Source organism: Trifolium pratense, linkage group LG2, assembly GCF_020283565.1.
Source record: "Trifolium pratense cultivar HEN17-A07 linkage group LG2, ARS_RC_1.1, whole genome shotgun sequence".
In the NCBI taxonomy this organism is placed as follows: Eukaryota; Viridiplantae; Streptophyta; class Magnoliopsida; order Fabales; family Fabaceae; genus Trifolium; species Trifolium pratense.
The window spans coordinates 58,693,342-58,714,534 of NC_060060.1; the positions used below are offsets into that span (position 1 = coordinate 58,693,342).

A 21,193-nucleotide genomic window follows, 5' to 3' on the forward strand; every position below is an offset into this window, starting at 1 on the left:
AAGTCTCTTGTGTGTGTGCTTGAGCAATTAGAAGTCTGTTGCTTGTATGTTTGAGCATTGGGAAGTCTCTTGTTTGTGTGCTTGAGCAATTAGAAGTCTCTTACTTGTGTACAACTTTTGTAATCTTGAGTGATTATAGTAAAAAAAAATTGGAAGTGCAAAAAGACCGAACTACACTCTCGGTTTGTGAAAGAAACCAGAATAAAATTGTTTTGTGTGTCTCTCTCTCTTTCTCTTCTATCTTTGTGTTTAAATTATCCGCCGCAAAACTCTTTAAAAAACCTAGCCAGATATACTCTTTGTTCAAAATCAGACTTGAACATCATCTACTATCATATTACAACCCATTTTAAATATCATCTTATTATGTCCCATCAAAGTAATAATTCATTATTCTTAAAAAAAAAAAAAAACTCAAGCTTCTGCCTCTGGTGCAGTAAAAGTACCGCTATCATGACATGAGAAAACGGCTACAAATTAAGCCTCCTACCTCATCTCCAAGACATGCTCCCGTATAAACAACATTCTTCAGCACGAAAACAACTGCATCAATGTTGCACTTGAGGTAGGTAGGCGGCGGTGGCTGCCATGGAGCTAGCTAGTTGGTCGGTCTTTGACCGCTTTCTAGTTTGCGGGGGTTTCAAATCCCCTTTAATTAGAAGTTAACATTCTAATTTATAGGGTTATTAACCTCCCTTAAATTGTTCTGCCAAAAAAAATTATCTATTATTAATAATTCAAATATCATTTCTAATTTATTTTTTGAAGCATCCCTTCTAATGTTTTATTGTTTAATATTTTATAGATGTTTTAAAATGTGTAATTTATTTTGTCAAAGTATTCAAATATTTTTTTTGAGAAAAAAGTACTCAATTTTTTATTTAAAATAGAGTTTGTATATAAAAATTAATGTTTGATCAATCATTTGTTAAAAAATTCTAAATTTTTGTTGAAGAGATTCATATAATATTATAAACATAAATAAAAGAACTAATTAAAAATTATGAAGTTTACACAAGAATTGACTATTTTTAAGATTTATCCATATTATAAACATAATATATTTTTAAAATTTATCTATTAAAAATGGTAATGGTTCATCTTTTGACTATATTTTAGATATTCATATTAGAAACATCTTTAATATGATATGTTTTTTTTTTTTTTTTACATTCGATTTATATTTATAGTGACGCCCCCACCCCAATTTTTTCGGATAGTTCTACCACTAACTCTACTTCTGCCAGGCATGTAAAGTATGATTTGCACGATCAATAGCCTGGAAGAGAGTCTATACTTTATTTTCCCATATATATATATATATATATATATATATATATATATATATATATAGTTGCCTGCTTCTATTATTTTAAATGAAATGTTATAAATTTGTTTTCGTAAAAAAATAACTCTCAACACCCGTATGTTTTTTTCTTTCTTTTTTTAATGGCAAAATTATTTAATTTTTCTTTCTCTCGTGTGTGTGGGTTGTTCTTGAAGTTGGGTCTACTTTTTTTTTTTTATCAATTGTGTCTATTTTTTTTTTTTTATAAGCAAACAATATATTATAAAGAAGTATAAAGGGGTACTCAATCCCTCACAATATAAAGCAAATTATAGTATGCTTTGAAGACTCAATTGTGTCTACTTAAAATATACTTAAAATAAAGTCAAATTTAGGGTTACATGCATGAAAGGAATCCATGTAGTTCTTTTAATTAAAGCACGTGTACACATGCATAAACCGTGATACGTCATGGTTTGTTTAATGCTAATTAATGAGAAGCAAAATAAAAACCGATCAAATTTCACGTAATTGTTTCTATTGAAGAAAGTATATGTATATGTCCAAGTGAAAGGATTCTTAGCTGATCTAAGTTTTAATGTTCATTTATTTTATGACATACTCCCTCTGGGCGAAAGTCGGCAAAAGTCAGGGATCCCAAAATATAAGAATCAGTTGACCACTGCACGCACACCAATGCATAACTTTGATTACGAATATCTTTCATTGTGCATTAGTAAAAATTATAGAAATGTGATATTTTGAAAATACTCGTCGAAACAAATCAAATAAGATGCAAAACAGAAGTGCTGACTGGCTTGCTAATTATAGCATTTCAATAAGTTCTTTTAGTTGCTCGATAGTGGAGTTTCCTCCGAGTGAACTCCGTAGTTTGCTTTTTGATGATTTATCTGGGACTTGCATGTCTATAAATGTTAGACTAGCTCTTTAGCTGTGTTTTTTGTTGGGTTTAGGCCATCTTTTATACCAAAAAAAAAAGATTTCGTACTTATAAATGATGATTTAACATATTTTTTATGGCATGACATACAATATGATAAGTAGATTCATCTAAGTGGATTAATTGTTTACATTTCATTAATTATATTACAAAAAAGATTAACTTTTTAAACTAAAACTGGAGTTTTTAATGAGTTTTCTTATAATTTTATGACTTTTTATCATCGAATATCATCGAATTGTATGTCACATTATTTAACATATGTTAAATTATCAATTTTAAGTACAAAATTCGAATAGAGGACCAAAACTATATGACTTTAAAATAGGGTGTCAATTTTGTTTAACCATAATGAGACCAGAAATGTAATTAAACCAAACAATTACGACGTATATTAATATGCTTCCAAAAGAGAGAAGTTATTGCATCAAATAGAACATAAAATTAAATGTTACTCTATATGAATTTAGTGCTAAAAAATTGTGGAAAATGTGTGCTCTAAAGGCACATGTTAAGGAAGCAAATGTGGAAATATTATCTTGGAATTTATGTATTTAATGTTTTAAGTATTAAATTTTCTATCTTATTAAAAATATTAAGAGAATTGCTATTTAGTGCGAGGGACAAACTCACGAAAAGCAACGAATGATGACGTGTTTATGCTGTATTGGTTGATCAAAGTAAAATTTCATTTTTTGGTGGAATTCATGGCGAGGTGGAGAATAACATGGGATGGTAGTTAAATTATTTCTCTTGGTTTTTTTTTTTTTTTTGTTTAAGTATTTCTCTTGGTTTTTTGGCGGTACTGAGTTTCGAACCAAGGGACTCAGGGTTGAAGAACATTTCATCAACCAAGTGACCTCTCAAGAAATAAACAGTATTTCTCTTGGTTTTATTGTCGTCAAATCCCACTTCGCGCTAAATATCATTTCTCAAATATTAATTATGTGCCGTTATAGCACATATTAACATGACCCAAAAATTATATACAATACTTCCAATACTCATTTGTTTTCGTCCATGACAGAAGTTAAACTCTACTATTTTAATACATAAATAACATGTTTAAGTTTAAGGGACACTCGGATGATATTCTAATTCACTTAATCAGATTGAAGAACATGAAACCATGGCTGGTTCATGAACTTGGATTTAGAGCTGTCCATTTTGTTTGACCACATTATATTTGAAAGATCGATAGGATAATGGTGGACAAGGAAATATTCGTATCTGGCTAATACATTTAAGTTGCCACCATGATTGTCACTATTTAAACAATTCCCCTTCAAGGGATAGCTAAAATTTCTCACTGGCTGCCTATGATATAAAAGTATACTACGGAGTAATATTTAGGGATGAAGTGTCACAGTGAGCGTTGGTCAGTTGATGGACAAAACTTACATGCATTTTCATACATGTATTTCTTACTTTTCCACTCACAAAGAGGTGGTTATTTGTGTTTTTTCATTTTGAAAAATAAAAGAAAATTATTTTTTAATAAAAAAAACTATCTCTTTGTGAAAGGAAAAGTAAGAAATGCATGTATGGAAATGCAGGTAAGTTTTGTCCTAAAAATATTACATGTATTATACAGTGACTTAGGTTCAAACTCTAATACTTGCACTATTTACTTTTATTTTGTTGATTACTATGATATTTGTACGAAGTTTCCACCGTTAGCGATACACAAGGTGGGTTCTTCCCTCCCAGCCAATTTTTTTCATGCGCATGAGCCAGAAATCGACTTCCGATCACATACTTAAGGGAACCAAGACCCTTATCGCTTGAACCAATTCATTATTGTTACCTTATGAAAGGAAATCGACACATTGGGGTTACAATTTTCGTTAAAAGCATAAAGTAATAGTAATAATTAGGAATCGACCACCCCCACATTCTGTTTGCAGCCTTAACCAGAAAGTGCCAAACAGACGAAGCCGTTAAAATGCCATCTAGCATTGCTGGTGTTATGGCACTCTACGAAAGGTCACTTAGTATAGTGACAGGACACTGAGTGGAGAAAAGGAAGCAAACCAAATTGCTGCCTAAAAGACACTCAAACATTATTGTTTTCCAACATGCCAAATGACTTCATTTCATGTTTGATTTTTTAATTGATAAAAAAGAATTTATCAATAACAAATTTCTAGAAAGGAAATTGAGCTTCTTAAATAGGTGATTGAAGTTCGATCTCTAATTCATACATTTTGAAAGAAATTGGTCGAGAGAATAAACCCATATATATTTATGTCAGATAAGTTTCGAGAATTCATATTGTGTATTTCACAAGTTAATCGATAGAGATTATAGTACAACACTAAATAATGATAAAAATTCCGTACTGATACTATGGTAATTCAAAAAATATAAAAATTTGTTTCAATTTTTCTTTTCTAATGGAAATAATAATATTTAGGCTTAAATATGTTTTTTTTCCTCTATATATACCAACTTTCATTTTTAGTCCCTCTAAAAAATTCTTCAAACTTTGGTCTCTAAATTTTCAGTTTTAAATTTGTTGGTCCTCTTTCTTTACAAAAGTTCATGTAACATGTTCAAAATAACTTATTTTGATGACATATTATTACTAAGACATTAAAATATTAATTAGGATAAGGACGAACAAGTATGACTTGCTTATCACACAAGAGACTCTATAAATAGAACCATTGTCTAGAGGCAAATTGGATCCTCTCAATCTCTTTTCTCTACATCTCTCTCCTTCCTCTCTATCTCTCTTAATTTCAATCTCTCTCCTCTTTAAAAAAATGATAAACAAAGTAAGAGAGAGAGTGAAATTAAGAGAGAGATAGAGAGGATGGAGAGAGATGTAGAGAAAAGAAATGGAGAGAATCCAAGTCCGTCTAGAGGATAAATTCAACCGAATTTAAAATTCACAATCCTAGCCTTTCTAAACTAATATAGCGCCCTCACTCGATCTTTCTCTAAAACCTTCATTCAAGCTTCAGCTAACACTGCAATTGAAGAGGAGTGTATTCAACATATTCAGGACAACAAGAAAAGAGATGTGGAAGAAAGAATTAGAAGGGAGCATAAACATTCTGGTCATTTATGAAAATTGTTTCTTTGAACATGAAAGGGTGGGGTGGGAGTGCAAAAAGGCATCGGTTGACTTTGTTTCTCCACAAAGGTGCGTTCGATGTTTGTTTGATTCAAGAAACTAAAAAAGCTAATATAGATGATTTTATGATCCAATACTTATGGGGTTATAAGGATGTTAATTGGGTGGTGAAAGAACCTGATGGCCTATCTGGTGGTATGTTAGTAATTTGGAATTCTGTTAATTTTAACTTACTTAACAGTTTCTCAGGTGATGGGTTTTTTGGGTATTAGTGTGGACCGGGAGGGCTATGTGTTGCATATTGTCAATGTTTATTCACCGTGCATTTTTTCTGGCAAGAAAAAGTTGTGGAATAATTTGTTGAACCTTAAACAACAAAATAGTGTTGGGGAGTGGTGTGTGGAAGGAGATGTCAATGCCATTTTACTTCCTAAAGAACGAATAGGAAGCAGTTCATTTAGTAGACAAAATGAAAGAATTTCGTTTAATCGTTTTGTGGAGGAGATGAAGTTGATAGATGTTCCGGTACTAGGAAAGAAGTTTTCTTGGTTTAGTGCTGATGGCAAATCTATGAGTCAGATAGATAGATTTTTACTGTCTGACGGTCTCTTTTCAAAGTATGGTATCTCTGATCAATGGATAGGAGATCGAGATATATCTGATCACTGTCCAATTTGTTCGATAGTTACGACAAAAAATTGGGGGCCTAAACCTTTCAGGGTGATCAATGGTTGCTTGTGAAGGTGTGAAAACACAAGAAGGGGGGGGTTGAATTGTGTTTTAGTCAAGTTAAAACTTTTTCAAGTTCTTAACTCAACTACGTTAGCAGCGGATAAATAACACAAATAAAAGCAAGATAGAGAGAGAGAAATCACACAAGCAATTTATACTGGTTCCTCTCACAAAACGAGAGTAGTCCAGTCCCCTTGCACTTCCAAGGGATTTCACTATAATCACACAAGATTACACCTGCTCAAGCACACAAGCAAGAGACTTCTCAACAATGCTCAAGCACACAAGCTTAAGACTTCACACTTAAGCACACAAGCTTAAGTTTCACACTTAAGCACACAAGCTTAAGTTTCCTCAAGTAAATAGTAAAGTATATAAAAATATACAAATACTCTTAGATGAACCTAAAGAGAGCAAATACAAATATTACAGAGTATTTGGCTAAAGTGCAAAAACACTTGAGAAAGGTTCAGAGCTTGTATATCGCAGCGTTCAGAGTTTGTTCAGCGCACGTTCAATTCTTGATAATTGTTATTTGTTGTAGCTGAATCTTCTAGTATATATACCACTAGAAAATAGTCGTTGCAAAAGAACCGTTGGAGTTGATAAACTTTTGTCTTCAAGCAGTCTGTCTTGATGCAGTTTGGTTGTATCCAAATCTAAGAAAGAGTTTCAGATACTTTGACTGCTGCAGAGTGGACTTTCCTTATTCAGCTAACAAAACTGAAAGCCCACGTTCTCAAGTTAGGACAGACAAAACAGAGGTAGCTGAACTGATCAGGCTTGAAGGGTCCTTTTCTTCATTGGTAGAAGAGTTGACTGGTGAAGGGAATCTTCACAGCTTTCAAAGAGATCTTCAGAGGTTGATGAAGCTTGTAGACAAACAAGAAGTTCTGAAGACTTCATCCTCTGAAGGTTGTATCTTCTGAAGACCAACATCTTCTGAGCGCTTGTGAACTTCTGAATTCACATCCTCTGAACTCCACTCAGAGCTTATATGATGCTTATATCTGCGCACTTAAAATAAATTTTTAGTCCTTCCAATTGTTTATTAATACTTTGTTATCATCAAAACCTTTATAGATTTAGGGGCAAACATTTTTAAATCAATTTTGTTCCAACAATCTCCCCCTTTTTGATGATGACAAACATAAGTATTAATTGACAATTGTTGTTAAATTAACTTATCATGTTTCTCTTAGGTTTATGAGGTTTGCAAGCTCCCCCTAAGATTGATACTCCATAAAGTCTGAACTTTATGTTTTATCCATGATATTTTAATTTAGTATAAGATTAAGATGGTTTGAAATAAAACAAATTACATATTTTTCTTCAGAGTGAGAGGTTTGCAAGCTCTCCCCCTAAGTCTCATAAGGCTAAGTTAAAATTGCACTCTTAACTTATCCTTACTTATGAAATTTATTTTAGTTTCAACTAACTTAGTCTCCGTATTAAAGTACGTAAAACAACATTTAACGGATAAAAGCGAGATAAAAGGTGTGGTTTCAGTTTTGGAACTTATCAATTAATGCGTAACTACTCCCCCTTTTGTCATTATCAAAAAGTAAAAAAATTTTGATAAAACCAAGACAGTCAAAGAAAGAAGAGAGGTTGTTACAAAGGTGAATTAATTTCAAAAACGAAAACCAACGCGCTCAAAGGTTTATAAAAAGGTGAACGAGTTAACATGCCTTCTTCACGTAAAAACAAGAGTAAACAAGTGAAGCAAGAGAAATCAGGAATAATGAAAAGATTTAGTTTACGCATCGCAGAGTTTAAGAGAAAGAAAGAAGGCGAAAAACGCGAAGACGAGGAGAAGAAGAAAGAAGACAACAAGAAACCACAAGATGCTGAGATAATAATCATCTCATCAGATTCTGAAGCTGAAGAGAATGAAGATGATGCTGACTATGTTGAGTTCTTGGCTAGCTATGTTCCAGAAGAGGAACAAGAAGAAGAAGAACAAGAGCAAAACCCGGATCCCATTGAAATTTCATCAGATGATGCTGAGGAGAAATCAGAGATTTCTTCTGAGTTTTATCCATCTGATTAGGATTAGGTTGTCTTTTTCTTTTTCTTTTTACCAATGTACTCAACATTGTCAAAGCATTAATAAAAAAAAAAAAATTTCGTTTAAAAGCATCTTGTGTTCTTATGTTCTTATTTAAAAAAAAGCACAAGCAAAACAAACAAAACATATAACAAACCACATAATCAAATCAAACATAGCTTAAAAGAAAATTGTTCAGAGGATAAACAGAGAATAAAGAAAACTTAAAAACATGTGCAGAGAATCCTAGGGTTTCTTAAGAAAGGCTAAGAGTTGGTCGAATTTATCATTCAAGGATCCCACATTGGAAACTAAACCATCCACCTTGGTTTCCAATGTCTCTTGAGCAGCTCTTTGACGCTCTAAACCTTCTTGCTGTTCCCTCAGGGCTTCTTGAAATATTTGCAACTGATCCGCCATAACAGGAGCTTGATCTTCAATCACAGGCGCTTGCTCTTCAACCAAAGGTGCCTTTCCTTTATCAGAGGGTTCACCTTCCTCTGGATAGTCTATCATCAGCACATCCTCTTGATCCTGAGAAGCAAGCACATCATCTGTAGCATCCTCTTGGTTTAACTCAGAAGTTTCTTCAGCAAGCCTGGCAGTAGCTTCAGCAAGTCGTTCATACTCAATCCGTTGATCCTCAAGACTTTGCAAAAGAGTAGAATCAACCCAGCAATCCTTGAATGCAGACAGACGTCTCACAGCACCAGCTATAGCAGCAAGCTTAGCACGCTCATGCTCTTCATGATTGAACGGCGTTAACCTTTTCAACTCAGCCCTAGCCAAACTGTTCCTCATGAAGCTTATACCATCCAGATCCCTCTTACTAACAACGGCCTTAATCTTTGCAGCAGCAACATCCAAAGCATTGCAAATCCTTGCCTTAATGCTTGAAACTTCTAGGTCCACATCAGAAGGACAAACTAAGAACCTGTCCTTTATTGTAGATAATCTAAGCAAATCTTCATGAAATTGAGTGGATAGATTACTAAAAGGGTTGGATGATGGGGGTGAAGGATTGGGAATGGTAGAGAGAGTAGGTGTTTCAGTAGCAGGGTTGTTAATAACCACAACTTCTGCATCTGAGGGCTTGGGAGCACAAGTGTGAATACGCTCAGGAGAAGCATGTTCAGCACTTGGGTTAGGATGGTGTTCAGGGGTTGGTTCAGGTGATGAGATGTCAGAAGTTGATTCAGGATAAATATGTTCAGGAGATGGTTCAGGAGATTTAGGTTCAGGGATTGGTTTAGGAGCAATTTGTTCAGGAGTTAGGTTAGGAGATTTTTGTGGAGAAGGTTGTTTGATAGAAGAGGTTGGTTCAGTACCAGGAATATCTGGTTGAGGTTCAGATGGTGAAATTTCAAGTTGAGGTTGAGGTTGAGGTGATTTAGGTTTAGGAGGTGAGCTAGATTTGTGTTGAGTTTTATGAGAAGGAGGGTGATTATTTAGAGGGTCAGGACTCAGATGTTTTTCGAGTTCAGAAAGAGGATTATCAGAGGTTGGAATATCAGAGGTTGGTAAAATAGTTTTGAGAGGTTTGGTGTAACCTATTCCAATCTCATTTTCATTGAAGACATACTTAGTAGATTTACCTTTATCTTTGGAAATAGGAGCAGGTCTTTTCCTCAAACGAGCAGCAAGAGTCTCCTCATCAGATTCAGTCTCATCTTCTGACGTAGATCCTTCAGATGAACTGTCTGAACTATCTTCCTCAATAACAATAGGCTCTTTTGAAGCTCCTTTAGCAGCCTTGGTAGCAGATTCTTCATGCTTCCTCTTAGTCCTTTGCTCAACCATAGCTTTTTCTACCTTAATCTTCTTCTGAACCAGAAGATCTGGCTTAGGAAGATCAGCTTGAGCTTCAGCCTTTCTCTTTGGTTTCCTCTTAGGGTTATACAGATTTACAGGAGCAGGAGGAACCATACTCCTATCAACAACAAAACCTTCTTGTCTGAGCACTTCCAAGTAATCCTGAATTACATGCTCAGCATCAGCTTCAGATATAACTGGGTAGCCTTCGACATACAGACGATCCTCAAGCCTAACAGTGAACTCTTGTGGGGGAGCAACAGGCTTAGATGCAATCAAACGCATCTTGGACAGAAAACTAGCGTTCAGAATCTCTGGATAAAACTTCTTCTCAACCAATTCAGGGTGGAATTTTCTCAAGTTCTGAACAACATGACCTTGATGCAGAAGGTCTGACAACAGCCTAGGATAAACTATAGTAGTTTTCCTCTGAGATTTACTTGCAAGAATGGCTTCACACATACGTTCAAAAAAGTAATCTCCAAGATTAACCTTCTTTCCAGTCAGAAGGAAATACAGCAGATGACGATGAGTCCATGAGATTGTATCAGTCCCTCCAACTCTTGGACTGATAGCTGCTAAGATGATCTTGAAAAGAACTCTACATTCATCAGTCAAACCCTTTACTTTCCCTTTTAAGGAGAAGTCTGTGCATATGAGATGCAGAAGATCATCTCTGTATCTTGTATCCTTTTCAAACACATCTAACTCTATCCCAGAGTTAGGCAGACCAAGAAGAGCATTGAAATGAATAGGCGAGAATGCCATGTTCATCCCACAGATATTAGACCTAATCTGTACACCTGTATAATCCAGCAAACCCATTTCCTTCCTAGTTTTACCCTTCAGACTAGGATTCCTTTCTATTGCAGCAAGCTCTTCCTTCTTAGCTTCATGCTTGTCAAACACTTTTGCTTTCATCCAGAATTTCTTCAACAAATCTGGATAAATGGGACCATTGAGCATGTCGAAATACTTATCCCATCCCTGAGTGATAAAGTACGGCTTAACGTCGAAACCATTAGCTTTCAAACCGTCGAAATCAACTATCTTTTCTGACATAAACGTGAGTTCAGATTCTGGGAATTCCATCTCGTTCCCAACAATCTGAAGGTTCTTGAAAATAAACGGAGGAATCCTTTTTGACGAAGAAGATGAAGTACCAGCCATTGTTGGAGATTAGGGTAAGGTTTGGAAAGACTAACGAGAGAGAAAGAAAGTTTGTTGGAGGTTTAGAGAGAATATGAAAGTGTAGGTTGTGAAAGTGAATAGTGTGCAAGTGTATTGTGTAAGTTATATTTAAATGCACACAGTTAACACGAAAATAGCAAATTTGGGAAGTTACGCTAATTGACAGAAAGTTGAATACCAAAAATCATCATTAACCACCCACTACCTGACACACGTAGACCACGTGCAAAAGTTTACTCGGTAACTGCTATTTTAATGGACAACTGTTCAGCAGTGAATACTAAACGTTTCCCACTTAAATAGTTCAGAGCCTCTGAGTTATTTAAAATTCTCTATCAGAGTTAAGTACTTCAGAGCTTGTGTTTCAGATGTTCTGAATCATAAGTTCTGATATACATAACCTCTTACACTTTAATTGCCAAAAACAATTTTTCATTCAGAGATTGAAAACATGTTCAGATGTTTCTTTATAAAATCAAATCTTTCAACAGATAAGGCTTTAGTAAATATGTCAGCCCATTGATTTTCAGTATCAACAAACTTAATATCTATAATGCCTCTCTGAACATAATCTCTGATAAAATGGTGTTTGATTTCAATATGTTTGGCTCTAGAGTGTAGAATAGGATTTTTAGATAAATGAATGGCTGCAGTATTATCACAATATAAAGGAATATTGTTACTGCTTACCTGATAATCTTCTAACTGATATTTTAACCAGAGTAGTTGTGTACAACACTTAGCTGCTGAAATGTATTCTGCTTCTGCTGTAGACAAAGCTATAGTAGTTTGTCTCTTACTAGCCCAGGAGATAAGGTTTTCACCAACAAATTGACAATTGCCACTTGTGGATTTTCTTTCAATTTTATCTCCAGCATAGTCAGCATCACAGAATCCATTTAGCACATAATCATTGGATTTCTTATAGAGAAGTCCAAGATTAGTTGTTCCTTTCAGATATCTAAAGATTCTCTTTACAGCTGTAAGATGAGATTCCCTAGGATCTGACTGGAATCTTGCACATAAGCATACACTGAATAAAATATCTGGTCTAGAGGCTGTCAGATAGAGTAAGGAACCAATCATACCTCTGTAGACCTTTTGATCTACTTTTCCTTCATCATCTGACTTGCCCATGTTGGTAGTTGGATGCATAGGAGTATTCATTATCTTGCAGTCATCTAGATTGAATTTCTTCAGAAGTTCTTTAGTGTATTTTGATTGATGAACATAAGTTCCTTCCTTCTTCTGATTGATTTGAATTCCAAGAAAGAACTTCAACTCTCCCATCATGCTCATTTCAAATTCATCCTGCATTGTCTTAGAAAAATTCTTGCACAAAGCAGCATTAGTTGAACCAAAAATAATATCATCAACATAAATTTGAATGATTAAAATGTCTTCTTTGGTTGTTTTTCTAAAGAGTGTGCAATCAACCTTTCCTTTCTCAAACCCCTTTTCAAGAAGGAAATTACTGAGTCTATCATACCAAGCTCTGGGAGCTTGTTTCAGACCATACAGTGATTTCTTTAGTTTAAAAACATGTTCTGGGTTTGAGACATCTTCAAAACCAGGAGGTTGTTTAACATACACTTCTTCAGAAATAAAACCATTTAAGAAGGCACTTTTAACATCCATCTGATACAAGGTTATTCCATGATTAACAGCATAAGATAGAAGTAACCTGATTGCTTCAAGTCTAGCAACTGGTGCAAAGGTTTCAGTATAGTCAATCCCCTCTTGTTGACTATAACCTTGTGCAACCAATCTAGCCTTGTTCCTTACCACTTCACCTTGTTCATTCAGCTTGTTTCTGAATACCCATTTTGTTCCAATAATGTTCTTGTGTGAAGGCTTAGGCACTAGAGTCCACACATCATTCCTTTGAAATTGATTCAGCTCTTCTTGCATTGCTACAATCCAAGCATCATCTTTCAGAGCTTCATCAATCTTTGAAGGTTCCATCATTGAGATAAGACCAACTAAAGATTCCTCATTTCTCAGTTGAGATCTTGTCTTCCTTGGACTATCCTTGTTGCCTAATATCAGTTCCTCTGGATGTGATGATTTGTATTTGAAAGTATTTCTTGGGGGCTCATCATCTTCAGACTCATCAACATTAGGTTCAGCAGATGCTTCAGTACTTGGTTGTTCAGAGTCTGTAGGAACTATTGTGTTCAGAGGTACTTCAGAGAATGGATGTTCTGAGTAGTTTGGAATATCTGAATATTGATCCTCTGATACCTGAAATCTGGACAAACCTTCCACAAGCTCTGACACTTGGTCAGGCTCTTTGTCATCAAATTTGACATGCATACTTTCTTCCACAGTATGTGTTTCAGAAATATACAGTCTGTATGCTTTTGAGCGTTCAGAATATCCTATAAAGATACCCTTATAACCTCTAGCATCAAATTTCTTTAGATGGACTTTGTTATTTAAGATGTAACACGTACATCCAAACTGATGAAAATAAGAAATATCAGGTTTTCTTCCTTTGAACAATTCATAAGCAGTTTTGTTCAACTTAGATCTGATATAGATTCTATTTTGAACATAACATGCTGTGTTTACAGCTTCTGCCCATAAAAACTTTGCTACATTTGTTTCATGCATCATGGTTCTGGCCATTTCTTGCAGAGTTCTATTCTTCCTTTCTACAACCCCATTTTGTTGAGGAGTTCTGGGAGAAGAGAATTCATGCAAAATGCCATATTTTTCACAAAAGTTTTCAAAAGGTTCATTTTCAAATTCTCCACCATGATCACTTCTAACTTTTAAAATAGTGTAGCCTTTTTCATTTTGAATTTGCTTGCAGAAGATGCTAAACTCATCATACGCTTCATCCTTTGTTCTTAGGAATTTTACCCAAGTCCATCTACTGTAGTCATCAACAATCACTAATCCATACTTCTTTCCATTGATAGAGGCAGTGTTAACTGGCCCAAAAAGATCAATGTGAAGAAGTTCCAATGGTCTTGAGGTAGAGACAATGTTCTTAGGTTTAAAAGATGATTTTGTAATCTTTCCTTTTTGACATGAACCACAAAGTGTGTTTGAGTGATATTTAATTTTAGGTAATCCTCTGACAAGGTCAAGCTTACTAAGCTTAGAGATTAATCTCCAGTTAGCATGGCCTAACCTCTTATGCCAGATCCATTTTTCTTCACTCAAGGTCAAAAGACACATCACTTTTTGTTCATTCAAATCAGAAAGATTAATTTTATAAACATTGTTCTTTCTCAGACCTTTGAATATCATGGTGTTATCAGATTGTTTAGACACAGTACATGATTCCTTATTAAAGACAACTACATAACCATTGTCGCAAAATTGACTTATGCTCAATAGATTATGCTTAAGTCCATCAACTAACCAAACATCATTAATAGATAGGGAGGAATTACCTACTGTACCTGTACCTATTATCTTTCCTTTCTGATTTCCTCCAAAGCCAACAGAACCTCCTTCTTTCATAGTCAGCTTAGAAAATAGTTGTTTATCACCAGTCATGTGCCTTGAACACCCACTATCCAGATACCATGAGTGATTCATGATACTTCTTTGAGTGACAGGCTGTATGAGAAACAACTTTAATCACTACGGTGGAACTCTTTATCACAGTTAATGATAAGGTCATCCCAATATTCTTCCTCTTCATTTATCAAGTTCTGATTGTTATCTTGAGAACTTGTCAGCCATTGGTCAAGGACATAAGCCCTTCTTCCTTTGCATTGGACTTGTTTCCATACTTTAGGTAGGACATATCCTTTCCTAGTTGGTAAATCTGAATGATACATAATTTCAGCTTTTGGTACCCATCTTCTGGGTCCACGCTTGTTAGTCCAAACATGCTTGTTATGTTGTCTAGTGTTAGAGAAAGATCTTGGTTTGGAATAATGACATTTTTGAAATCTTTTCTTTTGAAATTTGTTATTATTCCAGGATTTGGATTGTTTATGATTCCAGGGTTTGTATTTATCATCAATCCCAAGTTCTGATTGATTATATCTACTGACTCTAGAATCATAAATAATCTGAGTCCTGTACTTCATCTGAGATTTAAAGTTAGAATTTTTTCTTTTAAAAACTTCTGATTTTTTAGATTGACTAGCTTCAGGTACTGAAGTTCCTTTGGATTCAGAATTTGAAGTCTCAGATGTTGAAGCTTTCAGAACATCTGAACTAATGTTCTCAGGTTCTGAACAGCTTCTATCTTCTGAACTTTTCTTTCCAGATCCTGAGGCACTTGGTTCCTCTGAGCTGTCAGCTTCTAAATCATTCAGATCATCATTGTCATTTTCAACACTACCAGGATTCTTTCCCTCTTCACTTGGTGGAACAACATAATAAACCCAAGATTTTCCAACCTTTTTGGCAAAGGTCTTCAGCTTTGAATATGTTCTACCATATTCATAGCCAAGTCCTTCTCCTCTATGTCTTAAAACATTATAAATTCTATTAGCAGCTTTGCTCTTCCCAAGGTTGAGATGCACAAACTGTTGAAGAGCTATTTCCTGCTCATCAATAGGTTTGTGACAAACAGCACAACCCTTTTCAAAGTCATCTACTCTATTCAGAGTTTCTTGATATAGACCTTGAAAATGTTCTGCTTGCTCAGTCAGAGTGTTAAGCTTTTCTTGTAAAACTTTTTGTTTACTTAACACTCTGAGATGTTTCTCAATGACCTTGTTAAGTGCAGTTATAAGTTGAGATTTAGAGCAATCAGAAAATACCTCATCAGTTACTTCTGAATCTGATTCTGATTCATCGTCTGAGTCTACATCTGAGTCAGCTGAAGCCATCAGGGCTAGATTTGCCTCTTCTTCTTCCTCAACTTCTTCCTCAGATGATAGCTCTTCAAAGGTAGCCATCAGACTCTTTCTCAATTTACTCTTGAATTGTTGCTTCTTTGAGCTGTATCTTTTGCTTTTGTCTTTAGCAGACATTTCTGGACAGTCAGCAATAAAGTGTCCTGGCTTCTTACAGTTGAAGCAGTTCTTCTGATCATCCTTTTTGCTGACAAAATTTCTGGAGCTGTTACCTCTGAAATTTCTTTTGTTAAATCTGTTCCATTGCTGAAACTTGGTGAATAAAGCAAACTCATCCTCATTCATCTCATCCTCTTGACCATCAGCAGAAGATTCTTCTTCAATATCAAGAAGCTGAGTCTTAAGAGCCTTAGAAGTAGTCTTAGTTGACTGTAAAGCCACTGACTTAGACTTCTTCTTAGTTTCTGAGTCAGCATCCAGAACCATCTCATGGCTTCTGAGATTGCTTATCAGAGCTTCAAGACTCAGAGTCTTGAGATTTTGAGCTTCCTCTATTGCAGTGACCTTGGGTCTCCAAGCAATAGGAAGACTTCTCAGAATCTTCTGAACATGGTCATAGGTGGAATAACTTCTCTTAAGAGCTTTAAGACCAGATACAAGGATTTGAAACCTTGTAAACATAGTCTCAATGTTTTCATCTTGTTGCATAGTGAATAGTTCGTATTGCCTTATCAAAAGACTAGCTTTAGCCTCTTGAACCTTTTCATTACCATCATAGGTAGCACACATAGAATCAAAAATAGATTTAGCAGTAGACTTGTCCTCTATTCTGACATAGTCTTCATGTCTAATAGCACCAACAACAATGTCCTTTACTCTATGATGCTTAGTGTAGGTTTTTAAGTTAGCTGGTGTGAGTAACTTTCTATGCTCAATGGACAACCTTCCATGTTCATTTAAGTTTTCAAAAGTTACTCCCAGCTCAACCAAATCCCACAACTCATGATCAATAGCAGTAATATTGCTATACAGTCTTTCCTTCCACCACTCAAATAATGATGCATCACCATTGAATATAGGGGCTTTTCTATTGCCACTATGTTCATGTGATTCATTACTTAAGTAGTCATAACCAAAAGCATTTCTAGGACCACCACCAGCACCACTGGCCTCACCGGTTCTAGTGCTACTATCGTCTCCTCCAGACATAGTGTTCTCACAAGATCTTTACTGTCTCACTGTTAAGTGAAAGTAACAGACCAGACGCTCTGATGCCAATTGAAGGTGTGAAAACACAAGAAGGGGGGGGTTGAATTGTGTTTTAGTCAAGTTAAAACTTTTTCAAGTTCTTAACTCAACTACGTTAGCAGCGGATAAATAACACAAATAAAAGCAAGATAGAGAGAGAGAAATCACACAAGCAATTTATACTGGTTCCTCTCACAAAACGAGAGTAGTCCAGTCCCCTTGCACTTCCAAGGGATTTCACTATAATCACACAAGATTACACCTGCTCAAGCACACAAGCAAGAGACTTCTCAACAATGCTCAAGCACACAAGCTTAAGACTTCACACTTAAGCACACAAGCTTAAGTTTCACACTTAAGCACACAAGCTTAAGTTTCCTCAAGTAAATAGTAAAGTATATAAAAATATACAAATACTCTTAGATGAACCTAAAGAGAGCAAATACAAATATTACAGAGTATTTGGCTAAAGTGCAAAAACACTTGAGAAAGGTTCAGAGCTTGTATATCGCAGCGTTCAGAGTTTGTTCAGCGCACGTTCAATTCTTGATAATTGTTATTTGTTGTAGCTGAATCTTCTAGTATATATACCACTAGAAAATAGTCGTTGCAAAAGAACCGTTGGAGTTGATAAACTTTTGTCTTCAAGCAGTCTGTCTTGATGCAGTTTGGTTGTATCCAAATCTAAGAAAGAGTTTCAGATACTTTGACTGCTGCAGAGTGGACTTTCCTTATTCAGCTAACAAAACTGAAAGCCCACGTTCTCAAGTTAGGACAGACAAAACAGAGGTAGCTGAACTGATCAGGCTTGAAGGGTCCTTTTCTTCATTGGTAGAAGAGTTGACTGGTGAAGGGAATCTTCACAGCTTTCAAAGAGATCTTCAGAGGTTGATGAAGCTTGTAGACAAACAAGAAGTTCTGAAGACTTCATCCTCTGAAGGTTGTATCTTCTGAAGACCAACATCTTCTGAGCGCTTGTGAACTTCTGAATTCACATCCTCTGAACTCCACTCAGAGCTTATATGATGCTTATATCTGCGCACTTAAAATAAATTTTTAGTCCTTCCAATTGTTTATTAATACTTTGTTATCATCAAAACCTTTATAGATTTAGGGGCAAACATTTTTAAATCAATTTTGTTCCAACAGCTTGGAACATCCAGATTTTCTATCTTTTGTGGAATCTTCTTGGAAGTGTTTTGAGGTTCATGGTAAGAAAGCGTTTGTGCTTAAAAAAAAATTAAATTACTTAAAGAGCGCTTGAGAAAGTGGAATAAAGAGATCTTTGGTTTTCTCGATCTTAACATAGAGAGGACGGTTAAAGACATCAATGATATAGAAGGCCTTTTGGGGGGAGACGAGACGGCAGTAGATTTAACAAGAAGGGAAGTGCTCAATAAAGAATTTTGGCAGCAACTTCATCTTAAAGAGAGTCTTCTAAAACAAAAATCTAGAATGAAGTGGATAAAGGAAGGTGATTCGAATTCTAGATATTTTCATGAAACCATAAAAAGCAGGAGAAGAATGAATCAATTAGTGGCATTAAGAGATGGTGATCAATGGGTTCAAGGAGTAGAGGAAGTCAAGGGTTTTGTGAAGAATTACTTTGAGAACAATTTTAGGGAGAGTTGGGAGAATAGACCAAATCTCAATATGGTTCTGTTTCATTCTCTTTCGATAGAGGATAATACTTTTCTGTTGGAACCCTTCTCCCTTGATGAAGTCAGAGAGGTGATATGGAATAGTGATGGGAACAAATGTCCAGGCCCAGACGGATTCAACTTTAATTTTTTGAAGGCTTGTTGGGAGATTATCAAATATGATATCATGGATTTTATGCATGAATTCCACAGCAACGCAGTTCTTCCAAAAGCGATTACAACTTCTTTTTTGGCTCTTATCCCCAAGAAGGATCATCCGCAAGCTTTGTCGGTCTATCGCCCTATTTGTTTGGTGTCAAGTTTGTATAAGATTTTATCCAAAGTCTTAGCAGCTAGGTTGAAAAAAGTTATGGGCAAATTAATTTCAGAAGTTCAGTCCGCTTTCTTACCGAACAGGCAGATCTTGGATGGAGTGCTAGCCTTCAACGAATTGTTAGATTTGGCAAAGAGAAGGAAAGATAAATGTTTGCTGTTCAAGGTAGATTATGAGAGGGCCTATGATACAGTGAGTTGGAAGTTTTTAGAGTACATGATGATTAGAATGGGCTTTATTGAAGGATGGCGTCGTTGGATTCGTGCTTGTGTGTTGTCTAGGTTTATGAATGTAGTTTTTCAAATATTGAGTTTTGTTGTACATAAAAATTTAGCGGCGCAGCTTATTCGCCGTCTACCTTTTATTTATGTGTGTGTGTGTGTGTGTGTGTCTATATATATATATATATATATATATATATATATATATATATATATATATATATATATATATTATAGTATTAAAGATAAAAAATGTATTGAATTCAATTTTTAAAAAAATATTAATGTCGTCGTTATTAATACGTAATAAATTGCTATACGTAATAAAAATATTAATACTATGCATGACCTTTTGAACTCTTTTCAAAAGGTTTACAGCCTCTGGTGCTAGAATGTCAAAAGTCTCGATGCAAACAGTATACAAATATGTTAATTGTCAGAGCACGCTTTCTCATTTTTGACCATTTTAAAAAAAATGTTTCACCCCTTATCCCAAAAGAAGAGGTATAAAAGATTGGTTGGGAGTGTTGGACAATCATATAACACTCATTTTAAGGGTTTCACATCTCACATGTCCCTTTGAACTCTATTGGAATTTGAGGGGGATCGACAAATTTAAATCTAGAGCTCATTCTATTTGGAGGGATGGTTATTTTGTTATCCTTTTATTTATTTTGGTTACTTTTGAGGGAAGGTCTAACTCCCCATTACATTTTTTTTTCAATCTTTAATACCAAAATACTCTTAACTCTTAACTTATCTAAAAAAATGTTTTTAAAAATTAGTGCGGAAAAAAAATCATTAGTAACATAACATAATATTTAATATATAAAAGTTTTCTGTTTGGTTCAAAAAAAAATATATATAAAAGTTTTTGGCATGAGTTATTATGCATAAGGAATAAACTTATGCATGGTGTATAAACAAATCTCCACCATCAAATTGAATCTAACAAATCTCCAAACGCACCATTTTCCATCCCCAAATCAACAACAGCAACCTCTGAACGTCATCAGATTGCTTCATAGTTAGTTTTAAATTAAAATCATGTCAAAATTATTTTTGTTGTGGAATTGTTTCACATTAGATGTACTTAATTATGCCAAAACCATTTTTACTGTGGAATGAGATTTCAGAGGGTTGTAATCCAAAACTATTTTGCTCTGAAATGATTTTGTGTGTTATTTATGCATGGTGCATAACGAATTCGCTTATGCACCATAACCGCTCCCAAAATTTTCATACTAATTGAATTATATATCTTAAAATTAAAAAGCTAAACTCTAACCATCAAATTGATACATCTTCGATCAACCAATCTATATTAATTCTAATTTAATTTTGGATAAAAATAAAAATAACAAATTAAATAATAGAATTTCAACCAATATTTCAAATTTATTTTTCATTGAGACCCATTATGATCTTCATTTGAAAAAAATAAAATAATAGACCGTATACACGTGGGTGATCAATAAGACGAACTCCATCATTTGATATTGTCTCGCTAGGAATTTCCAACCCACATATTATTCACTCGAAAATTCACATATTGATTATGGCCACACCATTCTTATACAGATCACTTCCTTTATCCTCACAATCAAGCCCATCTAACTATTCATAAGTCAACACATGTATGTGTGATGATGTGCATGCATCGTCTTTCTTTTGATATTGTTTTCTTGAACAAGCCAATATATATATATATATATATATATATATATATATATATATATATATATATATATATATATATATATATATATCGCTAATACACACCTACTAAAAAATTAGAAGGTGTGTTTTAGCAAGCTACACCTCTTTAATAAAGACAAAACACTCAATATATATATAAACAG

At 34.7% G+C, this 21,193-nt stretch overlaps 1 protein-coding gene across 1 annotated transcript; it reads left to right on the top strand.

Moving 5' to 3' along the window:
* The first annotated feature begins 5,342 nt into the window (after positions 1-5,342).
* Positions 5,343-6,072, top strand: LOC123905117. The gene is made up of 2 exons (XM_045954754.1): positions 5,343-5,526; positions 5,573-6,072. Exons 1-2 carry the CDS (start codon positions 5,343-5,345, stop codon positions 6,070-6,072), a joined length of 684 nt encoding a protein of 227 aa, XP_045810710.1.
* Positions 6,073-21,193: the final 15,121 nt, after the last annotated feature.

What these genes read in the sequence shown, in the direction of transcription:
- LOC123905117 (XM_045954754.1), top strand. Translation starts at nt 5,343, where the DNA reads ATGAAAGGGTGGGGTGGGAGTGCAAAAAGGCATCGGTTGACTTTGTTT. An exon ending in ACCTGATGGCCTATCTGGTG is followed by an intron (nt 5,527 to 5,572) that starts GTATGTTAGTAA and finishes CTTACTTAACAG; the next exon opens with TTTCTCAGGTGATGGGTTTT.